The sequence below is a fragment of the Puntigrus tetrazona genome, chromosome 8 (genome assembly GCF_018831695.1).
Source record: "Puntigrus tetrazona isolate hp1 chromosome 8, ASM1883169v1, whole genome shotgun sequence".
Lineage (NCBI taxonomy): Eukaryota > Metazoa > Chordata > Actinopteri > Cypriniformes > Cyprinidae > Puntigrus > Puntigrus tetrazona.
In genome coordinates, this window is record NC_056706.1 from 201,498 (window position 1) to 227,500 (window position 26,003).

Below are 26,003 nucleotides of genomic sequence, written 5' to 3' on the forward strand. Positions count from 1 at the left end.
TGTTACGTTTTTAAATTTCTACATTTATGTAAAAACATTGGCTTAAAATAATGTTTATTTTGCATAATGCTTTCTTTTGTACTTCCTTCACACACACACACACACACACACACACACACACACACACACACACTATTCCAAATCTTCTGTTTAATAATATCCCTAGACGTGCCACAATTAATGGCTGAGGGGCTTAACAATGATTAAAACAAAATAGAAAGGAATACAAAGAAATTTTATTTTTACAATTAAAATTATTAATTATAAATTATTAAAACTTAATTATATATATATATATATATATATATATATATATATACATATATATATATATATATATATATATATATATATATATATATATATATATATATATATATTTATTATTATTTATTATTATTTTTTATAAACAATGCTATAAAAAACCCAAAAAGCTCCAAAACACTAATTTGCACTTAAATATGCCTCATTTTGTTTGCGCAAAAAATGTTGTGCACTCTGTGGTGAAATGCGAGTCAGGTTTGGTGAGATTCAGCCGTTGGTTCCTCTATCGTATAAGGCTTCGGGAGGAGAAAAATGCCCATGTTCTAATGTGTCGTGTATGTGGCATCAGCATATTAAACGAGTCAGGACTGCACAAATGCATTAATGAAATCAACAAATGAGACTAAACTTTATTTCCCCGATGGAAAGGCTGAACTCGAAGCACTTCCAGGAGATATTAGTATAGCGTACAGTATAAGGCCTATTCAAACAAATGCTTCCTTAAGCTCCTTTCTGTATTTGGTTCCTAATAGAGAGTCACAGTTATGACAAGAAAAGAATTTCCATGATCCGTTAATGTTGATATCTCATATCAATTGATAAAAGGTCATAGGAAAAATATAGATATTTATGTTGCAGTTAAGTTTATCTTACAAAATACAAAATTGTTGTTTTTTTTTTTTAGTGGTGCGGTCTACTAAGACAAGTCCCTCGAATCGCAGTAGAGAATCAAATCCAAATTCAGACTAACCGATACAGACTAACCACCCGACGTCTTCCAGGGATTGGGAAAGATCCTGCGGAGAGACGCATTACAGACCGCTTCCTCCGATGCGTTCTGCAATTTGTTAAGGGAAGGCAGACGAAGGACGAAAGGCAAGAGTCTTTGTGTATATATAATATCGCTAACAGCAGAGCCGGTGAACTCGGGTTGATGTTTATGTCTGTTTTATGTGAAACCCACCTTAAAAAAAACCCTTTAATTGCCCACAAAAGAGCCACTTGCTCCCAATGGACCCAAATCAAATCGGAGACTCCGCCCCCTTCCTCCCAACAGCCAATCCCCAGCGACCGGCCGCCGGTCGATTGGTTAAACGGGCGCTCTGCGTTTCTTCTTTGCACGGCTAATCGACTTTTCGTAATCAAAGACAGCGAAGGACCACTTAAATATCGGAAAACAAAACCAAAGCGCAGCAGGAGTGTTCCTGGTGGATCTCAAGTCGGGGCCGGTGAGGGGCTATAAGGTGAGGAACACAGAGATGCAGAGCAGCAGGAGGGCCAGCAGGGGCCCCGACGTTTGGTGCCGCAGGCCTGAAGTCGACACGTCGCTCCGGGACGGTTCGGCCTCGTGACTGGTGTCGTCTAAAAGTGAGGAGACCAAAAAACATTAGCCACTTCTATATGGATTACATTTTCCCCTTATTAATAAATGAATGCGTAAACAAATGCATACACATACAGTATATATTTGGAAAATGTTTACATGTATATAGTTTGTTTTATATGCATAAACGCATCTGATATATAAACGTAACACATTTTTCTTAAATATAAACATGCGTGTGTGTGTATTTTTATTTTTCATCTCGATCAGTCGTTCAACAGCACTAGGTTTTACTTCGAACTGTTTTTTTTGTCCCCAAATCCTGCTTTACTTTTCCTTAATTCCAAGCTAATATTTAATTTTAAGTTTAACTATATTGCATTAATAAAAATGCATGTTTAATAAATGTCGTTTTTTCCAGACATGTCGTCGTTTGATGATTTTTAATACAAATTTATTGTTTAAATAGCGTTTGAATGGAAAGATACGGTTTTAACCATTTAGCTAATATTTTAAAACGCATACGAATTAAAGTATAACAGTTCCTTTTATCTTTAATGAGTAAAAATAAAACGGATAGAATAGAAAAAAAGAATAGAGCGAACTAGTGTTAGAGGCCTTTTTTTTTTTCTTTTGTACAAGAATAAAATTAATTAATTAATTAATAAATTAATTAATAAATTAAAAATAAATAAAAAGCCAATATTTTATTCGCAACACAACACAGAGGACATAGCAAATGTTTGAAACTGAGAAAAAGATTCTTAAACAAAATAAATAAATCAGTTGGGGGAATATCTAGCAACTAATTCCGTTAACATGTTTAGGAATAAAAGGGGTGTCTTAGAGATCACACGAGAGCGCACAAAAATGTCATACTGCAAATCTACATCTCTAACATCATCAGAAGAGACTGAGAAACTGGACAAATCTCTGTGTGTGAGGGGGCTTCGTTGGATGGCCCTGGTTTTTTGGGCCCAGGAAGACTTCCAGAAACCACCGTCGGTAAACACAGTCTGCCCGGGCTGACTAGAGCTCCAGGAGAAAGCCCCGTGTGAACATGGTCCAGAATCGATCCCGAGGGCCAAGACTCGTTTAAAACGGACTGCTTCAAAGTGGACAAGTGTCCAAATTTGACATTTTCGTTGGAAACCACAGACAGCGTGTACTCCGGACCGAAGAGAAGGACGTCTTCCAGCATGTTTTCATGCCAGTATCTCTTAAATTTCTCAGTTTAAACACCGGTTATGCCATCTATGCGCTGTTGCCAATATTCGTTTCATTCGGATGAAGAAAAACATGCCGACATTTCCGGGAATTCGGGTTGCACAATGAATAAGAGAAAACGGATATGATTTTTAAATAATAACAAATGACCAAAACGCAATATTAATACGCATTTTAAATCTCGAAGATAATGAAATTATATTATCGTCCATTTGCCGTCTAAACTCTAAGCAGCATATGAGCCCGGAGTCCAGAGCGATGAGGGAGTCTCGGTGAGTTTCTGCCGGTTATCATCAGTGAGCGTGATACGGCTTCGGAAAGCGCGGCGTCTCTCAGAGGACGGAAACGGACAGGTGTGGTGCTAACGGAGACAGATAAATATGCTTGGGAGAGGAGGACGGAGAGGTTTGCTGGCTCATTCAGGCGGGCAGACAGACACCTCCAGCCTCTCAGCGGGGACCTGGACTAATAAATCAGTGCCTCCATCATGACACGCCGCCTGCCAGGAAGCCAGGCCTGGGTGGGTGCGCGCTGGCGCGAGGAAACAACACCGCCGTTAATTGATACAAGCGTGCGTTTTCGCCCACCGAACTGTTTCGGAGCACGTGGAAAGTTAACGCCGCACGATTAAGTCGTTGTGCAATCTGTAGTAAATCGCACACGTGGCAAGCGATGCGAATAAAAATATATAATCAAGCGATTAGGAAGATGAAGAAATCGTCCGCGATTGTTTGCATGGGGAAAGAAAACATTTCAAAGTGTTACTAGTGCTGGGCAACAGTTGATCGCCATTAATCGTCATCGATGGCATCCAATAATATAAAGCGTATTTAATCATTCGCATAAACAAATGCATGCGCATGCAGTATATATTTAGAAAATGTTTACATGCAAATATGTATATAGTTTATTTTATATGCATAAACGCATCTAATATATAAAACGTACATTTTTTTTCTTAATTATAAGCATGCATGTTAATTTATATTTTTGATGCAATCAATTTTTACTTCATAACAAAGTCAAATGTTTTTTTTTTCCTCCCCAAATCCCGCTTTATCTTTCCTTAATTCCAAGCTAATATTTAATTGAATTAAAAAGTTGAACTATATTGCATTAATAAAAATGCATGTTTAATAAATGTCGTCTTTTCTCAATTGTTCTGTTTGATGATTTTTAATACAAATTTATTGTTTAAATAGCGTTTAAATGAAAGGATACCATTTTAACAATTTAGCTATTATTTTAAAGCATAACAGTTCCTTTTATCTTTTTGGCATATTATTATTATTATCATAAGTGTTATTTTGAGAAGAACGCTTGAGTCTCATGTTTCTGTCATAATCTAACCTGTGTTTATTTCTGTGTTTTTGTGCTTTAATATACTATTTCAAACTGTGACACGTTCCGATTTTTCCCTTTTGTCTCGAATTTGAATGCAGCGCCAATGTTTGATTGTGACACCATGAAAGTCAAAGCTGGCGTGACGGAAATGGCAATAAATATTACGAGCCGAGAGTGGTGCATATGTTAGCAAGCGCCATGTGTTTGGATGTAATAGGCTTCATCGGGGAGAAGCCAAAACAAGCTTGGCGTGGTCCCACGTGACACTGCTAATTTGGCACGAACCTTCATGCATATCTAAGTTCCGGATCGGGATTCTTCCCGCGGTCAGCGTGCATGCATATAATGTAAATATAATCCATGCATTTCAGCTGGAAGGCATGATAGACACCGACTGACTGAAAGGTCACACGGCTCATTTCTGGCCACTTAATTGCTTGTGCACGGGGTGGAGATGTTGACAGACAGCCCTCAGCTATTACAAGAGAATGCATTATTAATACGATGTGTACCTCATGCATAAATGAAACAGTCTTTGTGGTTGGAAGTGTCAGACGCAACTGCGTTAATACACGAGCACAGAGTGATTAGAGGAGCTAAAGCACACAGAGCGAACGAAGCCAAGGTGATTTCAAGCCATACTGACCTCTTGGTTCTAATGCATTGTCTACTTTGTCATCGACAAAAACGCGGTCATGAACGCCTATGGTTTTCTCGCAGCCATCTACAAAAACAGAAGAAATGAAAAAGATACCGTAAGCCAATCATGTTAGTGGTAATTCAGCAGCCCGACCCACCTGCCAATCAGAGGAAAGCACACAGAAGCAGTCACCTGCCGTTAAAGTGTGTTGCGTTCAAAGGCATGGGAGTTTTTTGTTTTTTTTCCAAACCACATGTTTCCGGACAGAATCGTACGTGTGCGTTTTGTGATCTGGGGACACTTACTCGGTGGTCTCACGAAGACTTTCAGCTTGAGACACGACCTTCTCCCGGTTTCTGTGATCATGGAGGCTGTAAAACACAAAGAAGAGATGAGAGACGGTGAGCGCACGGCACGCACACACACACACACACCTGAGGTCTCAAACTACACACACACACACACACACACACCTGAGGTCTCAAACTACACACACACACACACACACACCTGAGGTCTCAAACTACACACACACACACACACACACCTGAGGTCTCAAACTACACACACACACACACACTACCCTATAAGGCTGTGGCTTGTGGGTGTATTTTGTGGTTCGAAGGAGGAAATTGCTCCTTTCCTGTGGAATCTAAAGGGTGTGTACACACACACACACACACACACACACACGTGTGCGCGGCGCCTGCGGGGTGAAGAGAGGAACGTCACGCTGTCATTTGTGGGTTTCTGTCACTAGCAGTCTGCCGGTTTATCAGCCGCTTCGGGCCCTGAGTGTTTTGGACACAAATACACTGGACGTAGTTCAAAAGAGGAAAATCGCAGCTGAAATTATAGAGTGACTTCATCTCAAGCTTATTTTTAGGCAAACTATGACATGTGTTTCTTGAATGCTACATTTTAAGGTCCAGCAGAGAAGAGGAATCGCTCAAAGATCTCCCCAGAATCCGTTTCTGCTGGACAGATGGAGATCCGACTGAAGTGTCAAAAGGACGAGGTGTCGGAAAAATGACTTTTTATGATAAAAATCTGATAATGAAACCGTATTTGCTTGCACAAAACCTGCCGCGCTGCAAATCTTTTCTGAGAGAACTCCACGTTTTTGCAAGCAAACCAATGCTTTGAGAGTGAAAAAAACATTAGTCGGAGAACGTTATTTTTGGGTGAGAATACAAACGTCTCGAAAGCGAAAACGTTTCTTGGGGAACGCAAAAATGGAAAATACAAAGCGAACAAATGCTTTAAACGGTTCCTCGGGAAATGCAAAACAAAAAATTGTAGGCAAACGAATTGCGAGCGAAAAAAAAAGTTTGCAAGCAAATGTTTTGCGAGTGAAAAAAATTATTTTTAGAGAACAATGATTTTTGTGAGAGAATACAAAGTGAAAACAATGTTTCTTGGGGAGTGCAAAAACGGAAAAGCAAACAAACATTTCCCAAGTAATAAGGAGAGATGCAAAAATGTTGCAAGTAAAAATAAAAAAGCCTTTCTCCAAGAACACAAGCGTTTTGCAAGCAAACAAATGTACAAGCCAACACATATTTGCAAGTGAAAACAACACTTTTTAGAAAACAACACAAAAATTTGCCGTTAGAAAAGAAATGTTTTGCGAGCAAACAAATGTCTTGAACATGTTCTCAAAAAATGCAAAAAAAAAATTGCAAGCAAAAACAAAGTTTCTCGTGGAACGCAAAAATTTAGCAATCCATGTTTTGCAATGTTCCTCTGGGAATTACCAGTTTTTATTATAACAACAAATATACAAGTATAGTGCAAGTCAACAGCTTCTTGGGGAATGCAAACATTTTTGCAAAAAAAATTTGCAAACAAAGTTTCTTAAAGAATGCTAATAATATGCAAGTGAACAAACTCAAAGCTCATCAGCAGAATGCAAACATTTAAAAAGATATTCACATATATATATATATATATATATATATATATATATATATATATATATATATATATATATGTGTGAAATTACCCAACATGTCAAAAGACCTCAACATGGACTCAAACACAAGGTGCTTTGCATCTGTCAACATTTCACTTATTAATATCTATTTTTATTTATCGGTTTTATTAGAAACGGCCAGAAACCAGCTCTTTCGGTGAGTCATAAATGTGAAGTTCCTGAAGCCGCGAAAGAGAAAACTCGGAGGGATCCCATGTTCATCTGAGGTTATCCTGTGAGCTTTATTGAGACGGACAGCACAGAGCAAGTTCAACGCTTAGACTAATTAAGGCTAATTACTCTCAACGGGGGATTGTATTCTGTGATCTTTGGTGGGAATGTGCTGTGGTGTGTGTGGGATGTGTAGAGCTCCTACATTACAGTCCACGCTGTCTTTTAACACTTCAGAGGCAACAATCACAAGCCGTTTACCGCTATAACGCCATGCATTTCTGAAGGTAACAGATGGACAATAAATGTAAGCCAGGACTTGATTTGATCCATAAGAAACTGATTTCAGAAACAGCAGCAATAACACCATTATGCGATTGAATTGGGTCCGTTTTGATTTCCATGCATCAAAATTGCATCAGTCCTGATTATTGTTTCTCATGCCTTCAGATGTTACAAGGACAACATTGATCACTGAGCATGAACACTGAACACTGAATGTCTTCAGATCGTCACATATTAGTTTATTAGTGATATCTGTATGTGTAATGGACATTTACGAAGCGAAACACTACAGTGATTGGTATTCTGTGTCGCTTGAGTCTATTAATGGAATAAAACACCTGAAGTATGCCATGAATACAAATGATAGTTTCACAAAATAAGAGCCAAGCAAAGCCAAGAAAAAGAAACACATGACTGTCGCTGCATTCCTGCTTGCTAAACTGGATTACATTACAGCCAACATGTTATGGATATATTCAAACGCAATATTCGTTGAAGAACTTTTAACTATATTTTATATATATTTGATAGACATTTTAAGGTTGCTTATGAAAGGATGGATTCAACTGGATTAAATGCTTCTCAGAATTTTTTTTTTGACTATATTTTAAACAGTTTTGATGAGCATTCATTCCAAACTTCAAACCTTTGAGCACCAACTACTAGAACAATGTACACTCTTTTGACAGAAACGGGTTTTTCACGTCTGCTGTAATAATGAAATGAACACATTTCCAGGAACTCTGCCTCCTGCACTTCTCCTGGATGCGGCTTAATAATCAAACAAATTTTCCGATTGGAAATCTGGCAAGCGTGAGCTCCTGTCAAGAGTCAGCCCAGCCTTTGGGCGAGTAAGCTAATCAGCATTTATTTCATTTGACAAAGACAACATACGAATGCAGAGCTATTAAATATGCAGCGCTCTCTTTTGAGCGCCGTAGCCAGCGGCAGCGCTTTCTCAATTTGTCCTCATCCATAAAGAGCCTCGACTAATAGCATCAGCAGAGATGAAGAGCATTTCTCACAGCCCTCATCTGCCTCTCTGCTCTAGTGCTGCTGTCTCTCTCATCATGTACATGCAAATGAAAGTGTGTGTGTGTGAGAGAGAGCAAGCTGGAAAGATATTGAAGTTTATGTACACACCTGTGAACCTATATATGACAAAACCTACATAATGTGTAATTCATTTGTTTAATCTGAAGTTAAATGAAAACATAAAATTTTCGGTCGCATATCAAATATGTTGCTAAAAAGGCAATTACAAAGACATGTATAACAAAACCCCGGTAACCACTATGATAATTAATCATCTGCAGAGCAATAGCCTAGCAACAACAGCGCCCTGAAAACTACACGGAACACCTTGCAACCACATAGCAACAACCTAGCAACCAACCAGAATACTGCGGAGCCATACTACAGCAACACCCTGGAAACCCCTTGGTAACTACACTCCCTACAAATCCCATAGCAACACCCTGGAAACCACCCAAAACACCTTAGCAATCAAATAACAACACCCCGGTAACCACACCAAAACAACCACCATGTAACACCCTAGTAACAGAATAGCAACACCTTGCTAAGCAGCCAGAACACCCTAGAACCACTATATCAACCACATAGGAACACCCTGACAACCACAAAGAACATGCTAGCAACCACATAGAAACATCCTGGCACCCTAGAAACCGTAAAAGGACACCTTAGTAGCTGCATAGCAACTCCTTGGCAACCATCCAGAACAACCAACCAAACTAAACAGAACACCCTAGAAACAGTAGCTATAGCAACTCCTTGGCAACCACCTTGAATCCTTTTGCTATTTTAGTGAGTTTTACTTTCGTCAGTGTAAAAATCTAGTTACTGAAACAATGCCTGAAAAGAGTGAAAATGAATAAGGCATTTCCATCTCAGTATGATAGTAGGACTTTCACAGGAGATGACACAGACTCATTCACACCATGCAGGGGATCAGCAGCAGGTGCTCATCATGTGTTTAAACATGTTCTCATTACTGCCAATTCAGCCCAACTGCACTGTTATCTGGAGGGAACACATTGTAATTTAATGTGCTTTTAATTTCTACAAGACACCAGAGACTTTCATCATTATGACAAGAACACAAAACTCACAATTATAAGAGCTTTTAAAAACATCAACTATAATGCAATGAAATATTAGCAATACCCATGTTGCAAAAAATATTTTCCAATGAGAATGCACAGATATTCTTGAAAGTCAACCAATGGAAAAACAGGGCCATGAAACAAATGTTACAAATAGACTTCAGATGGCTCATCTGGTACACTGCTGTAAACATGTTATTACTGAAAACACGTTCAGATCAGACGATCTGCAGGCAGGACATATGGACTTCACTTTATACAGGTCATACTGAGCATACTAGCAACTAATAGCAACACCCTGACAACCACTGTAAAGATGATTGTTTTTACTGAGGCTCAGCAAGACCCTAGCAACTGCAACCTTCTGGAAACACCCATGCAACTAAACAGTAACTGCACAGCAACACCCTGTGTAGCAGCAACACCCCAACCACTGTAAAGATGATTTTTTTTAACTGACACATAGCATGACCCTAACAACTGCAACCTCCTGGAAACACCCAGTTTTTTTGTACTGATGCAAAGCCTAGGCAATTAGGCAGAACACCCGAGCAATCACATAGCAACTCCATGGAAACCACAGTAAACATGTTTTTTTAATGAGGCATAGCAACAACCTAACAACCGAAAGCCTCTGCAAAACACCTAGGCAACCAGACAGAGCACCCTAGCAACTGCAAAGCAACACCCTGGCAAGAACGTCACACAGAAAACCCTTGCAACTGCATAGCAACACCCTGGCAACAACTGTAAAAATGATTTTTTTTTACTGAGGTTCAGCAATACCCTGGCAACTGAAACCTTCTGGAAACACCCATGCAACTAAACAGAACACCCTAGTAACTGCAAAGCAACACCCTGACAACCACTGTAAAGATGATTTTTCTTTAACTGACACATAGCATGACCCTAACAACTGCAACCCCCTTGAAACACCCAGTTTTTTTGTACTGATACAAAGCAACATCATATCAACTGAAACCCTCTGCAAACACCTAGGCAACTAGGCAGAACACCCGAGCAATCACATAGCAACTCCATGGAAACCACTGTAAACATGTTTTTTTTTAATGAGGCATAGCAACACCTAACAACCGAAAGCCTCTGCAAACACCTAGGCAACCAGACAGAGCACTCTAGTAACTGCAAAGCAAAACCCTGGCAAGACCATCACACAGAAAACCCTTGTAACTGCATAGCAACACCCTGGCAACCACTGTAAAGTTGTTGTTTTTTTACTGAGGCTCAGCAATTCCCTGGCAACTGCAACCCTCCGGAAATACCCATGCAACTAAACAGAACACCCTAGTAACTGCACAGCAACACCCTGACAACCACTGTAAAGATGATTTTTCTTAAACTGACAAATAACGTGACCCTAACAACTGCAACCCCCTTGAAACACCCAGTTTTTTTTTTGTACTGATGCAAAGCAACACCCTAGCGACTGAAACCCTCTGCAAACACCTAGGCAACCAAAAAGAGCACCCTAGCAACTGCAAAGGCAAGAACACCCTGGCAAGAACGTCACACAAAAAACCCTTGCAACTGCATAGCAACACCCTGGCAACCACAGTAAACATGTTATTTACTGATGCAGTTCATATTCATTTACAGATCTGCAGGCATCACACTTCAGCCTAATGTGAAAACACATTAGGAGAATTCTCACTGATGCCATTCACAGACACGGTCTCTGGACGTGCATAGCCTCTGGTGAATGTGTGTGTGTGTGTGTGTCTGATGATCCGCTCACAGACGCTCTTTGGCAGCGTCTTTCAGCAAGTGTAAGATGCTGTCTGGCAGCCGGGCAGGTCCGGGCCGCGTGCCACCGAATGTTACAGTCACACACACAGGAAGAGGAAAACAGTGGGATGCCGGGAAGTGTTGCGACCCAGAAGACGCAGAAGGGAACCAGACAAAACAAAACAAAGAGAAGGAGAAGGTTCCATTCATCAAAGGCATGATAATGGCTGACGTGCTCCTTCACACCGCAGGCGAGGCGATGAAACACCAGGAGTCTTCATGAACGTGAGAGATGTGCTGGCTCCGTCTGCGGCTCATGCACAGAAATATAATAAACTCAGCTCGTCTGTCATTAAACTGATCTACATCACTGCGCTCATGCAAATGGATCGCCGTTACCATGACAACCAGGGTCAGGCAAAACACAGCATTTAAGAATGGGCTTCCTTTGTGTGAGTTTAAATTGAATTGACCACAGCATGCAGGATGCTGAATTGGAATGAAAGGAAGAGGTGAGGTTTACTGAGTACATACGCAATATTGTGAAGTATTATTAGTGTCTTCTATGTGAATATCTTTTAATATGTATTTCATTTCTGTTAATTGTCAGCATGTTTACTCGAGTCCTCAGAAATCACTCTAAGAATTATCACAGTTGTGCTTCCCAATATTTTTGTGGAAACTGATGCATTTTATTTTTCAGGATTCATAGGTGAATCGAAAGTTCAAAATAGCAGTAATTATTGCCTGATTGACGTACATAACACTACATTTTCAGTGAAACTGAACTTCGAATGCTCAAATTTATTCCAGTTATGTATCGCGTATTCAAATTTGAATTGAAATTGCGAAACCAGTTCGTCTTCAAATTCTGAAATTTAAGTCACACCCCCAGTGTAGTTGTGAACGGCACCGACCTCGCTAGCAACCGCGTCTCTAACAGCATCCATCAAACCTGCAGCGGTCCCTAGACAGTCGCCAGAGAGGGTAAAGCATGATTTAATAAGCGTCCGTGAGGTCATAAACCCCACACGCCGTTCCTGACACTCCAAACCGCATCCAGATTTTCCAATTCCACTCGCGTCAGACAAAAAGTGTGATTCATTCTCCTCTCATCCACTGACTCCCTCCTGTAATATTGGATTTGGAGACCTCGAGAGATTAAAATCCATCCTTAAATTCACAATATTAGAAAAAGATGCTGTCTCAAGCATTTCGAGGTGGGGGGGGGGTCAGCAGGGCGCCCTGACCTTTGACCTCAGAGAGACATGCTCGCACGTTTCACGCTGTATTCTGCTCAATAGGCTGCAGACGCGGGCGTCACTAAACAGCTTCCTGCTTTTTACACTTTCAGCGTGGCTTTCTACAGCAGCGCAGAAAGAAAAACAGCATTCGTCTCAGATAAGAAATCCCCCCTGATAGACACCGTCTCCTCTCTGAGACAAAAACATGATGAATTACATCCTTGTTTGATTTCGCCTCATGTCTCCATTAACCTGCTCAAGTGGATAACAGTATAAAAACAAAACCTCACTGACCGTGCTGAAGCAGCACAAGGGGTTTTTTCATCTCGCAGACAGCTATTTGTCATTTTAATCCTCATTGTACATTTCCAATAAGCTGTAATACCGTGATCACACTACAAATCTCTGACTAATGAAAATCACTGGCACATTTGTAAAACAACACGCTGCTGCTGAACGCTGGCCCATGTGTCACAGAGAGCTGTTTTATTGATGTAGAAAAAGGAGTAGGAGCTTTAGATGTTATATTGTTTGCAGACTGTGTTACACACGCTGAAATTAATGGCGCCCTCAAACAGAACAGCTTAGCAAGCCTGGTGACCACACAGAACGCCTTAGCAACTGCATAGCAACGCCATGGTGACTGGACAGAACACACTAACAAAGAGCGAAACCATAGCAACCCCGTACAGAATACACAAGATCAACCTAACAAATGCGCAGCAACACCTAGGTGACCACACAGAACATCCTAGCAATCACAAAGCAACACCTTAGCAACTGCATAGCAACGTCCTGGTAAGCACCCATCCACCATAGCAACCGCATACAATAGCAAAAACCTGGAAACCACGCAGAACACTGTAGCAACTCTATAGCAACACCCTGGAACACACAGAACAACCTAGCAATCACATACAATAGCGACAACACAGAACACCATAGCAACTGCATAGTAGAATCTGCTTAGAAACACCCTGACGAAAATCACATAGCAACAGCCTGGAAACCACACAGAACACCCTAGCAACCACATGCAGTAGCAACACCCTAAAAATACACAGAACACTCCAGCAACTGCATAGCAACACCCTGGCAACCGTACAGAACACACTTGCAACACCATAACAGTCTAGCAAATGCTTAGCAACACCCTGGCGATCACACAGAACATCCTAGCAATTACATAGCAACAGCGTAGAAATCCCATATAACATCCTAGCAACCACATACGGTAGCAACAACCTGGAAGCAGCACAGAACACTCTAGCAACTGCATAGCAACACCTCGGTGACAACACAGTACCTCCTAGCAACCACATAGCAACACCCTGGCAACTACAGAGAACAGTCTAGCAACCGCACACAAACACACAAGCTGGTTTTTAATGGAAAACAAGACAAAAACATAAGGATTTATCGATTCATTCATTTTCAGAGCATAAACAAGCACCACTAAAAATCCATTAGACTTTTCTCAGCTGCTGCTACTGGAGAGAGACGTGACAGTCTGGAGAGATAATGTCATTCAGAGCGAGCGATAACATTTCTACTGACTGCTCCAGTCTCTTCAAACACAGATCTAGAGAAATGTCACCGATAACCACCATCTGAAAGCGTCAGTAACAACACTACAGTAATCTGAAAATCAATCAACAACAATTCATGAAAACTAGAGAGCTGTGATCATAAACCATAAAACATAGCAAACATAAATACAGGGTGAAACGCAATTACACTTAACTGGTTTCTTGAACTTTTCTTATTGCACGTCATATTTTTACTATTCATTTCTCTTGATTTGAATAATGCACTGATTTGACTCCGTCATTGAACTGAATTGAATCAACACTGAACTGATTCGAGCTGAATACTGACACTGCTTTACAGCTGAAAAGACGTTTTTCCAAAGTTAACCTGCCAGTGTTGGATGAATCTGAATGTGCATTGTCCCTGATTAAAATAAATAAATGAAAATGAAATTAAAACAAGTTGTGTTATTTGAAGCTCACTGTAAATAAAGTGTACAAATACAATTTATATAGATAATAAATATTAATAAATAACTCGACCAAATTATTTTGTCTCCTTCAATCTTATCCCTCCCTAAAAATACTTTTAACAAATAATTTTTGGCCAATTTCTGTACTAACCTGAATAAAGAGTCTTTGAGTCTTTGTAAATAGAAATGATTATTATTGCACCCAAACCCATTTCAAAAATTGTCGTAAAAATCGATGAGCCCAAAACATGAAAAAACAAACAAACAATGCATTAATAAAAAAAAAATTATAATATTAATATCAATGAAAAAATAGTTCAAAAGAATAAAAATAAATTCTAAAATAATCCAAACGCTGGCAAAATATTTACAAAATTTAATAAAAATAATATTTACATTTTGGAGTCTAACCAGCTAACCAAGTGGGTTTAGTTTTATTCTAGTTTTCGTGAAGTGAAGGTCAGCAGATGTGACCGAATACAGTAACCGTTCAGTGAGCGTGAGCACGATCGATCAGCTGAATAATATAATATAATATAATTAAGAAATGCAACGATACGGATGTCAGCATGATATAAAACGCTATTAAAAAGGAGTTTTCATTACAGCTTGACGGATGAACCGCGCAGAGCTTTTAATTGAACGTGCGCTTAAATACTCCTGCCAGAGAAAGCCGGCGTCTTTAACCGTCCCTAATTGCGAAATCATCTTTCTTAACACAGATATTAATAACGCCGACGACTCTTTCAGCCGCCGTAAAATGTGGCAGCTAAAAGCGGGACTTCGGCGTCAGCCCTGACTTTCTGTTTGGAATGATGTTCAAACACGATCGCCGTGATGTATATTAATTATGATGTTCGCCAGAGAGACAGAAGCTGCCAAGATCTATCTGGCAGGAGCTGAATAAAGACTCCGGCGCGAGACGGACGGATCCGTGCAGCGAGACAGAACAATCAGTCAGAGAGGGCAAACGTATTTCACAGATGTTCGCTTTGGAGCGCGAGCGAGGATGATGGGACTCGTGAGAAGAGCGATACGCTGCATGATTTTCCCGTCCTCAGCAGCACCAGCTAGTCAAGCACATAATAACGGCTCTCGGCGTAACGATACCAAGGTCCTGCAGGAGTTATGAGTGAAAACTAATGAGGTTTGCCTGTATTTTCATCTCACCTCGTCGACAGGTGTCCTTCAGAGAAACCCTCGAATCGCATTTTCTTCCCAAAGAATATTGATTCACATCGATTTCTGGCCTGCCTGGATTTCATGCGGCGTTCGTCCTTGAGAGCGAATCTCTAAATTTACAGCCTCGACCCGACCAGAGAAAACATTGAGCTTTTCTTATAGCCCCCGCGCAGTCGAGAATTGCGCGCAAATGGCTTTGTCGCTGACACACGGCGAGGGAAATAAACGTGCATTACGGCCCGAAACGTGAGAGGATGAAAAAACACCAGGACGAACCGGGATCGAGGGTTTCTGACTCGTATTTCAGCGCACAAACCGATGTCTCGTAACAAACCTTCAAATCGCTCGAGACGTTTTAAAGGAAAAAAATCATCAAAATATATAGTTCTACCCTCTTTATAGATGCATTTGGCAACGTAGATGTTGTACATACTTGTGCATATATATATATATATATATATATACACACACACACACACACACATAATTTAAAACCTACAACTAATAGTTTTAATACAGTTTAACTTTCACATATTTCAATTAATGTTAAATGTTTAATGTTTTTACCTCTTTTACCTTTTATTTATTGATTTTTTGTCACACTGTGATTTTTAGAGAATTACTTTGCGTAAGAATCACACCCAGAGCGTGTTATATATATTAAAAAAAAGTATTATTATTATTTTTTTTTTCCCCAAATATACTTGCATCCATCCATCCTTTCTCCTTCACTTATTTGTAACGGTTGCTATTGCATGCCAATAAAATATACTAAATGAATCAAATATCGAAATAAATAAAATATAAATCTATATTAATATTTTTAACACAGCTGATATGTGCATTCTTTATTTATTTATTTTAATTATTGTTGAAGGCTTACTGTGTTCACCTGATTTTTTTCTAGTAAAACTCTTAAAACGACAAACTGCTATATTTTCTTTATTTTAGTGCTACTATAATTTCATGACATTTACATTTTCAAAGGGGTCTTCAGATTCAAAATTCATTTTTACATGTTTTTTTTGCTCATGTTTTACAAAGCAATCAGTCTCGGGGGACGATAAAAAGAGACGAGGGGGCGGGGCCATCAGAGCTCATTAGCATTTAAAGGGACATGCACTGAAATGGCTTGCTGTGAACGGAGCTGTTTTTCACAGGGTTTTTACACAACCATTGAGCAATTCTTGTAATTATTTACCAAGTAATTAGCTACAATCATTTAATTACTTTTCCCTTGAGACCTCTGTCACAAAAACCCTTCTTCATCGCCTTAAGATAAATACCGTAAAAAATGCATCGCTCATTGTTCGTGCATGTTAGTTAATACATTATTGAATGTAAACAAATGACACCTTATTGTAAAGCGTTACTGAAAATGTAAATCAAATGAAAACTTTTACAAAATAGTGCGTTAACATCATTTATGCACGCGTACTGTGCATATTTATTATGTATATAGAAATAAAAACGCATGCATGCATTTAAGTTTGTATATTAAATATATTTACATATAATATAAAATGGAAAAATATGACTATATGCATACTGAAAGTGTGTATTGTAAATGCACACTACACACTCTCATACTTAGCTTAAGTTAAGAGGACACTTAACTTCTAGTGATTTAACGTCGAATAGTCTCTGCATTTAATAAGAAATTGTTCACTCTCTTCATTATACATCCCTTTCATTGTACTCTTCTACTTTATACTGTACAGTGCTTTGATGCAACCTGTGTTGTTAAAAGCGCTATAGAAATAAAAATGATTGATTGATTGATTGATACTCACAGATGTAGTAATACTCCCGGCCCGGCCGGAACTCGAAGCCCAGCGAGAACGGCGTGAAGAGCTGGAACTTCTCGGAGAACTTGAGCGGGCCGTTGGGGGAATGCGGCCGGTTGCACTCCCAGCGCTTGAAGCCCTTGGCCGTGTGATCGCACGTGCTGTAGCCGTCGTAGTTCACCATGTAGAGCACGTAGCGCTCGGCTCTCTCCTCGGGGACCGAGTCCTCGTAGTGCGGACAGTACACGTCCAGGTAGTCGTTTATACAGACGTCGATGTGATAGTCTCCGCGGTGGAACCTGCAGGACGCAGAGAAAACTATCTCAAACATGTACCTGAGACCCAACCAAAACTCAAACCATCTGGTAAAGATGAGATGATGATGATGATGATATTTTATTAACGCTCAAATGCTGTTTCAGTTCTTGTTAATAGTCTGCATGATGTTTTTGCTTCATTTTTCATTTATCATCATTAGTTAATTGCATCACTTAAAGAGAACTAACAATAAAAAAAATAGTAAATATTTTAAGAATTCAACGTTTCCTTATAGACTGTAAAACTGAGTCGAATCTATTAATATCAACGAACAGCTGTATTTTTTTTTTTTATTAACTAAAGTTACCACAACATATTAATAAAAATGTTAACTATTATATTGCTCGTTGTTAGTTAATGTTAGTTGTTAACAATAATAAATGGTAAAGTATTACTGTTTTAGTTAATTTAGTTATCAACAGCAGTTTAAGTTAATCTAGACGAAAAAAATATATAACATTTCATTTTAGTCTTAATTTTATATTTTTATATCATAGTTTATTTGTAAATAAAAAAAAAAAAAAAAAAAATATATATATATATATATATATATATATATATATATATATTATATTGTATCTATGGGAATATTGTAAAGTGTTGCAATTTAATATAAAATATATTATAAAATAATATAAAATATTTTTACATTCTATATTTGAAAATTTTTTTAATTTTTTTTTTTTATGTATATATATATATATATATATATATATATATATATATATATATATATATATATATATATATATATATATAGTTTTTTTAAAATTAATTAATTAATTTTTTTCCTAAATAACATTATTAGCTTTTCTGTTTTTAATATTATTTTCATTTTAGTCCACAATTTCCACGACGGTTTACTTTCAAGCCCTCCTCGGACTTGTTTGCCAAGCATCTTGAAACAACTCCAACGTGCAACACAAGAAATGATCTCATTAATCACGAGAGAGACTAACACGTCCAAATGTGTTTACCGACGACGCGCGGATCCGTTATCATCTCTCCGATGAAATGCATGATGTGCCCTTATTAGGTCCTCAAAGCCCCGTGAAGCCTGGGAAAACGACCTCTGACTCCAAACAAGCGTTCGTCAAAGTGACGGTATTTCTCTCCGTCCGGGCCGCCGACCCTCACCTGTAAATACTCTCCACCTCGAATCCCTAAACACGCTCGTTCCTGCCTCTAAACAGCCATTCGTCAGGCAGCTCGGAGTTTTAATTGGGACTCGGTTAGAGAAATGGCCTGACGGGAGCTTGTGGAAACTTTTAATTGAACTTCTCCATTCCTGCCGAAAACCGCTTTCCATCGGAGATCGAACGGCGACGCAGCTGACCGTCCAGAGCTGAAGCAGATCACAGGGTCAAGAGAGAGAGAGAGAGCCGGGCCGCATGTATTCAAGAGCGCACGGAAACACACACCCGATTAAGAAAGTTAATAATCGTCTTCTGGATGCCGATGCGCTTCATTAGCGGCCCGCTGATGTTCTGAGGGGCTAAACGGCGAGGACAGACGATTAACACACGCCTCAGTTCATCAACGGCAGACCGGCAGAGGAATAAACACATCCTACGTGCGAGAAACGTCCCGATAACATTTACACAACGTTCAGTAAACATTATGTACTAACGTTATTAAAACATCAACATTGTGACACATGCATTCCTCACTGTTAGTCATTGCAATAATAATGCAAAAATCTGTATAATTTTTTTAATTGATTTATATATATATATATATATATATATATATATATATATATATATATATTTATTTTTTTTTTATTTATTTTAACTTTATTATAAATTATTTTACCCCCTTTTTCCTTTTCTTTCTCCATTTTCTTTAGAATAAGTTGGGCTGGGAAGAGATTATTTGTATAAGTGTATTCATTTTTTTATTGTTGTTGTTGCTCAAAAAAAAAAATTAATAAATGTTACATGTGTGTATGTATACATATATTTCAGTAATAATTTATTTTTTTAATCTGTATAATTTATATAAGAAAAACTATATATTTTGCTATATATACATATTTTATAATTCACACATATATATATATATATATATATATATATATATATTCCTATAATATTAGTACAATTATAACATTTAAAGTTTTTCCTTTTAAAATCGAAAATAATGTTTTTAGAACTTAATTTTAGCAAATCATTTTTTTATTGCGGTTAATTGCTTTTATCGTTGCTGAAAAAGCGTTAAATTATTGCCACTAAAAGCTCAATGCTATTGCTTTTGGAGGGGAATGCCGAGATGTATTTTAAGAGCACCCGCACCCCTTTATTATCCATAAAACATCATTTCATAGACACGCACTTGAAGAGCTGAAGGAGCTCGTGGTCTTTTGAAGTTTCGATAGAAACGGCGGTTCTGATTGGTTACAAAACAAATATTCAGTAGACGCTGCTTCTGCAGAAACACAGACAGATCGCTGGAAATGAATATTACGTTTCTCTGGATGAGAGAGAATAGAGGTGCAATATTTCTTTTGAAACCCCGGGATCCTGGATATTATTCATACGAGGAACGTCCCTGTAAAGTCTAGCGAGGTTTTAATCTGTTTTTATTTGTCACCGATATCACGTCGTCCGCTCGTAAGTTCTCTGATTTCCAGGAAGCTCTTGGCGGTCCGTTTCTAATTCGAGAGAAATACGGCGAGACGCCAGCATCCTGTGCTTGTCTGCGTGACGTGACCTAATTCAGCAAAAAATCATTTCAACAAGCTCAAAGCACGCTTACAGTAACAGACGTCTATGGGCGAGACGTTTAATTAGAGCAAATATTCAATCCTGAACATGAGCTGGAAATAGGACAATAAACTATGAATATGACAACTATAAATATAACAAAAATTAGCACGCTTTTCAAAGTGATTTTTTACTAATACAAATTACATTATATACAACTGTCTGTCTAGCTTTATATTATTAATAAATAATAACAAATAATATATTTCAGTAATAATATTATATATATATATATATATATATATATATATATATATATATATATACACACACACACATATATATTTTTAGTTTTATAAAATATAACATTATATACACATATCAGTAATATGTTATAGTATTTATATTAATATTATCACAATTTAATATTAACTTAGCTGTTGTTTATTATCTAATCTATATTTTAATCTATATTTTAATAAATAATAATATAAATAATTTATTTATATATATATATATATATATATATAATTATTTAGTTTTATAAAATATTACATTATATACACATTAATAATAATATGTTATAGTATTTATATTAATATTATCATAATTTAATATTAACTAATTTATCACAATTCAATATTAGCTGTTGTATATACTCTGTCTATCTATATATTATTAATAAATAATAATACAAATAAAATATTTTGCAATATTGTGTGTATATATATTTACTGATTTATATTAATATTATCCTAATTATTACATTTACAATTTTTATGATATGGTAATGCGTAATTGCGATGCTTTTACTGTATTTTACTGTATCATGCTTTCACTTAAACAGCGTGTATTTAAATGTTCATCCGGGTGAAATATCAAAGCCCGCTGACTTCCACTGTACCGTAAGTGCATTACTGTAAATGCATTTTTGCTTTGTTTTTACAAAGTGGAAATGATTTTCCTCGTTAATGGAGCGGATGCCACAGACGCCGGATCTCGTATTGATCCCATACATTTCCTTTCATTTCACTCATCCGGGCGATTTCTTTCCTTTCCCCGAGCTCTGCTGGAAAAAAAAAAAACTAAGCACCGAGAAACTCGGTTCTGCAGGAAAAGTCCTCCATGCTCCGGTCATACGAAAGGCGGTAATTAAAAACTGGGAATGGATGGCAGGCTAATTGTCAAATTATGATAATTACACGTCTTTGTTATGCTCCAGCTGTCTGGGAGAGAGGCTGAGGTCAAACACAGCTCTGTAATCAGAGAGGAGGAGCCGCCAACTTTAGAACATTTATTACAAGCTGATTATAAACCCGACGAGCTCCATCCGTTCAGGACTGAGGAGGCCTTCCATGCGGCCACCCGATCGGTCCGTTTCCATGACAATTACACAGCTCCCCGAAAGAGGCCGGGCGCTCGACGATCACACCGACAGAGAGAGAGAAAACTATACACACACACACACACACACACACACACACACACACACACACACACACACACACACACACACAGAAACACACACACACACACACACTCACACACACACACACACACACACACACACACACACACACACACACACACACACACACACACACACACACACACACACACACACACACACACACACACACACACACACACACACACACACACACACACACACACACACACACACACACACACACACACACACACACACACACACACACACACACACACACACACACACACACACACACACACACACACACACACACACACACACACACACACACACACACACACACACACACACACACACACACACACACACACACACACACACACACACACACACACACACACACACACACACACACACACACACACACACACACACACACACACACACACACACACACACACACACACACACACACACACACACACACACACACACACACACACACACACACACACACACACACACACACACACACACACACACACACACACACACACACACACACACACACACACACACACACACACACACACACACACACACACACACACACACACACACACACACACACACACACACACACACACACACACACACACACACACACACACACACACACACACACACACACACACACACACACACACACACACACACACACACACACACACACACACACACACACACACACACACACACTCACACACGCACACACACACACACACTCTCTCACACACACACACACACACACTCACACACACACACACACACACACACACACACACACACACACACACACAGAAACACACACACACACACACACACACACACACGTTTCTGAATGAAGTCTGAACAGTCTTCTCTTGTTTTTACACATAGGCTCTTCTGCGTCGTTCCGGAGAGCGAGTGCATGTCTAGGACGAGGATGTAATACACTCTGGTACTTTGTGAGTTTCTGCACCTCTCAACACAGATGGTTTCTGCTTTACATCCACGGCGAGTGTTTCTCCTGTGTGTTACCTGCATTAACCTCCGTGCAAAGCTACATAATCACGCCTAGCTGTACTGTATTCATAGTGACGCTATACATTAAATATTAATACGCTGCTCAGCGACTCTAACCTAACACAAGTTTCATCTTTTTTATTACATCTACGTGCTTTCTTTTGTCTACTAAAAACACGTTCTCTATTTCATCTGCTTGTTTTTGTTTTTATTAAACACCTTTTTTAGACTTATCATGAGTGATTGTTACCTGCATCTGATGCATCTCATATTCACAATAAAACATAGGTTTTAATGATGAAAGCGGTATCTTTGTCGTGCTATCCTTTCATCTGTTAAACACAGACCGCTTCTCAATGCCAAATACTACTATTATTTACAGATAATATTATTTATTCAATAATAATACTAACTAAGCAACAGCAGCCACTATATATATGTTGCTAGGCAACTCAGTCAAAAGTACAAAAGCAGCGCTTAAGTTATATGTTATAGATATTACGACACTTTGCCGTCAACAACTACTTTCTTGCCTAAAAATCTACATTACGTGATTATTTCTATACAATATACACCACGCCACTGCAGATAGAGAAATAAATAGATATAGATATATCCGTGAAGCCACTGTGATTATGATCAGAAACAAAGTTCCTCATTTGTCACTGAATCGTCATCACTTCTTTAAACCTTTTTAACGAAGCCTTCGTCTTAATGAAGCGTCGATGAGTAAAATGCACGAATAATACACTTTGTGCGCGCGATTTATGCTCGTGTTTATTTCCGGCCGCAAAGGATAGTGGGAAATGTAGTTCACGAGCTTCGACGCTGCTTGTGATTAAAAGGTAAAAAACCAAAAAAACAAATTTTCCTAATTATTTAAAAAAGAAATGTCACTGAATTATGCGCGATTTATGCTCGTGTTTATTTCCGGCCGCAAAGGATTGTGGGAAATGTAGTTCGATGCAGCTCGTGATTAAAACGTAAAACATTAAACCAAAAAAAAACCTTATTTTTGGAATTATTTAAAAAAATGTCACTGGATCATCAACAACCAGCAATGAGTTCCCAGAGGAGCGTTAGCGTCCATGAATTCAGAAGTCCATCATCAAATGCCGACTACTCTTGAGAAATGTCATTTCTTCAAACCTTTTTAACGAAGCCTTCGTCTTAATGAAGCGTCGATGAGTAAAATGCACGAATAATACACTTTGTGCGCGCGATTTATGTTCGTGTTTATTTTCAGCCGCAAAGGATTGTGGGAAATGTAGTTCACGAGCTTCGACGCTGCTTGTGATTAAAAGGTAAAAAACCAAAAAACGAATTTTCCTAATTATTTAAAAAAGAAATGTCACTGAATTATGCGCGATTTATGCTCGTGTTTATTTCCGGCCGCAAAGGATTGTGGGAAACGTAGTTCGCGTGCTTCGGCGCTGCTCGTGATTAAAAGGTAAAAAACCAAAAAAACAAATTTTCCTAATTATTTAAAAAAAAATGTCACTGAATTATGCGCGATTTATGCTCGTGTTTATTTCCGGCCGCAAAGGACTGTGGGAAATGTAGTTCGATGCAGCTCGTGATTAAAACGTAAAACCTTAAACCAAAAAAAAACCCTTATTTTTGGAATTATTTACAAAAATGTCACTGGATCATCAACAACCAGCAATGAGTTCCCAGAGGAGGAATTCGGAAGTCCACCGCGAGCTTCAACAGCCCCGTCTTTATACGAGCTCTCCACCTGCTCCTACACCAGCAGCAGCTGCCTTCAATAAATCCCGGCGCTGCCGCAGAGCAGGTAATATCTGTAACTGTAGAGGCCTGATCGTAAGTCCTTCTGCACTCGAGCGGGACACTCTTTAGGAGGTCAGGCATGTGGCGCTCGTCTAGAGTTCTCGTACAGCAGCCGTGTTTCCATCAGCGCGAGAATGCGGAGGGAAGTTGTGCTGATGGTTTGATGGGCTGCTGGTTGGACCGTCTCACCTGCTTCTGGCTAAAAACACCAGTCAACACGTGCTGGACACATGTTCACATCCTCGAAAACCTCACGAGGAGATTCCGGTTTAGAGAGAACCAGGAGAGGAGAAAACCAAACAGACCGGACAGAAAATGGGCCCGGATTTGATATATACAGCCTGTAAACTAGCCACAGTTTATATGCTATATCTGTCAGATTCATTTTTTTCTGGTTCATTTGCTTTTATAACTTAATAAAGTGTTAGAAGATACACACACACACACACACACACTGTAAATAAGTGTGTGTAAAATACACTATTCTTTATATGATGATGAATACAATTATTTATTGTTTTGTGTATATATATATATATATATATATATATATATATATATTTATATGAAACTTATATAAAATAGAAATAATATATATACTATTATTTAATTATTTATATTTACAAATAATATGCAATCTGATTAATAAACCATTTCATCAAGCCTTTTTTCTGGTCATTTTGAAATTTTATATATATATATATATATATATATATATATATATATATATATATATATATATATATATATATATATATATATATACACATATATATAAACACAAAACAACAAATATTTTAAAATATAAATAAATTAATTATTTTTATATAAAAATTATATATATTATATAATTATAAATAATAATAAATAATAATAATATTATTTATATTAATTTACATTATTATATATATGTATATATATATTTAAAAAATATATATATATATATATATATATATATATATATATATATATATATAAACTATTATTTATATTTACAAACAATATGTAATCTTATATGCATGATTAATAAACCATTTCATCAAGCATTTATAACTTATAATTGTATTTGTGTGTATAAAGGCTGAGGATGAAGGCTTCTGAGGTCGATGCAGCTAACGTCTGGTCAGCAACGAGGTCAGACAGGCTCCGGTCAAACGACAGCGCCGGGGGAAACCACGCTTATCAAAAACCCTTGCTATCCCCAGCAGGAGAACTGTGTAAAACGCTGAAATCACAAAAATTATAGGATTCATAGGATTTACATAATATCATGTAAATTGAGGCCGCTCGAGTTTACTTCGGAAAAATGAATATTTCCTTTCACGGATGGCTTGAAGATGTGTCTGACAAA

At 38.1% G+C, this 26,003-nt stretch overlaps 1 protein-coding gene across 2 annotated transcripts in view; it reads right to left on the reverse strand.

The window, feature by feature from the left end:
* Window positions 1-649: 649 nt before the first annotated feature.
* The window catches only part of efna5b (ephrin-A5b), a 93,124-nt gene continuing 67,770 nt past the window's right edge, over window positions 650-26,003 (reverse strand). The window contains exons 2-5 of one of the 2 annotated variants that reach the window (XM_043247899.1): window positions 17,327-17,619; window positions 5,105-5,170; window positions 4,806-4,883; window positions 650-1,626 (exon numbers count right to left, since the gene is read on the reverse strand). In XM_043247899.1, coding sequence (XP_043103834.1) covers window positions 1,502-1,626; window positions 4,806-4,883; window positions 5,105-5,170; window positions 17,327-17,619 — 562 coding nt within the window. In that variant the 3' untranslated portion in view covers window positions 650-1,501. The remainder of the gene's footprint in view (window positions 1,627-4,805; window positions 4,884-5,104; window positions 5,171-17,326; window positions 17,620-26,003) is intronic. The other variant, XM_043247900.1, reaches the window with a different exon arrangement.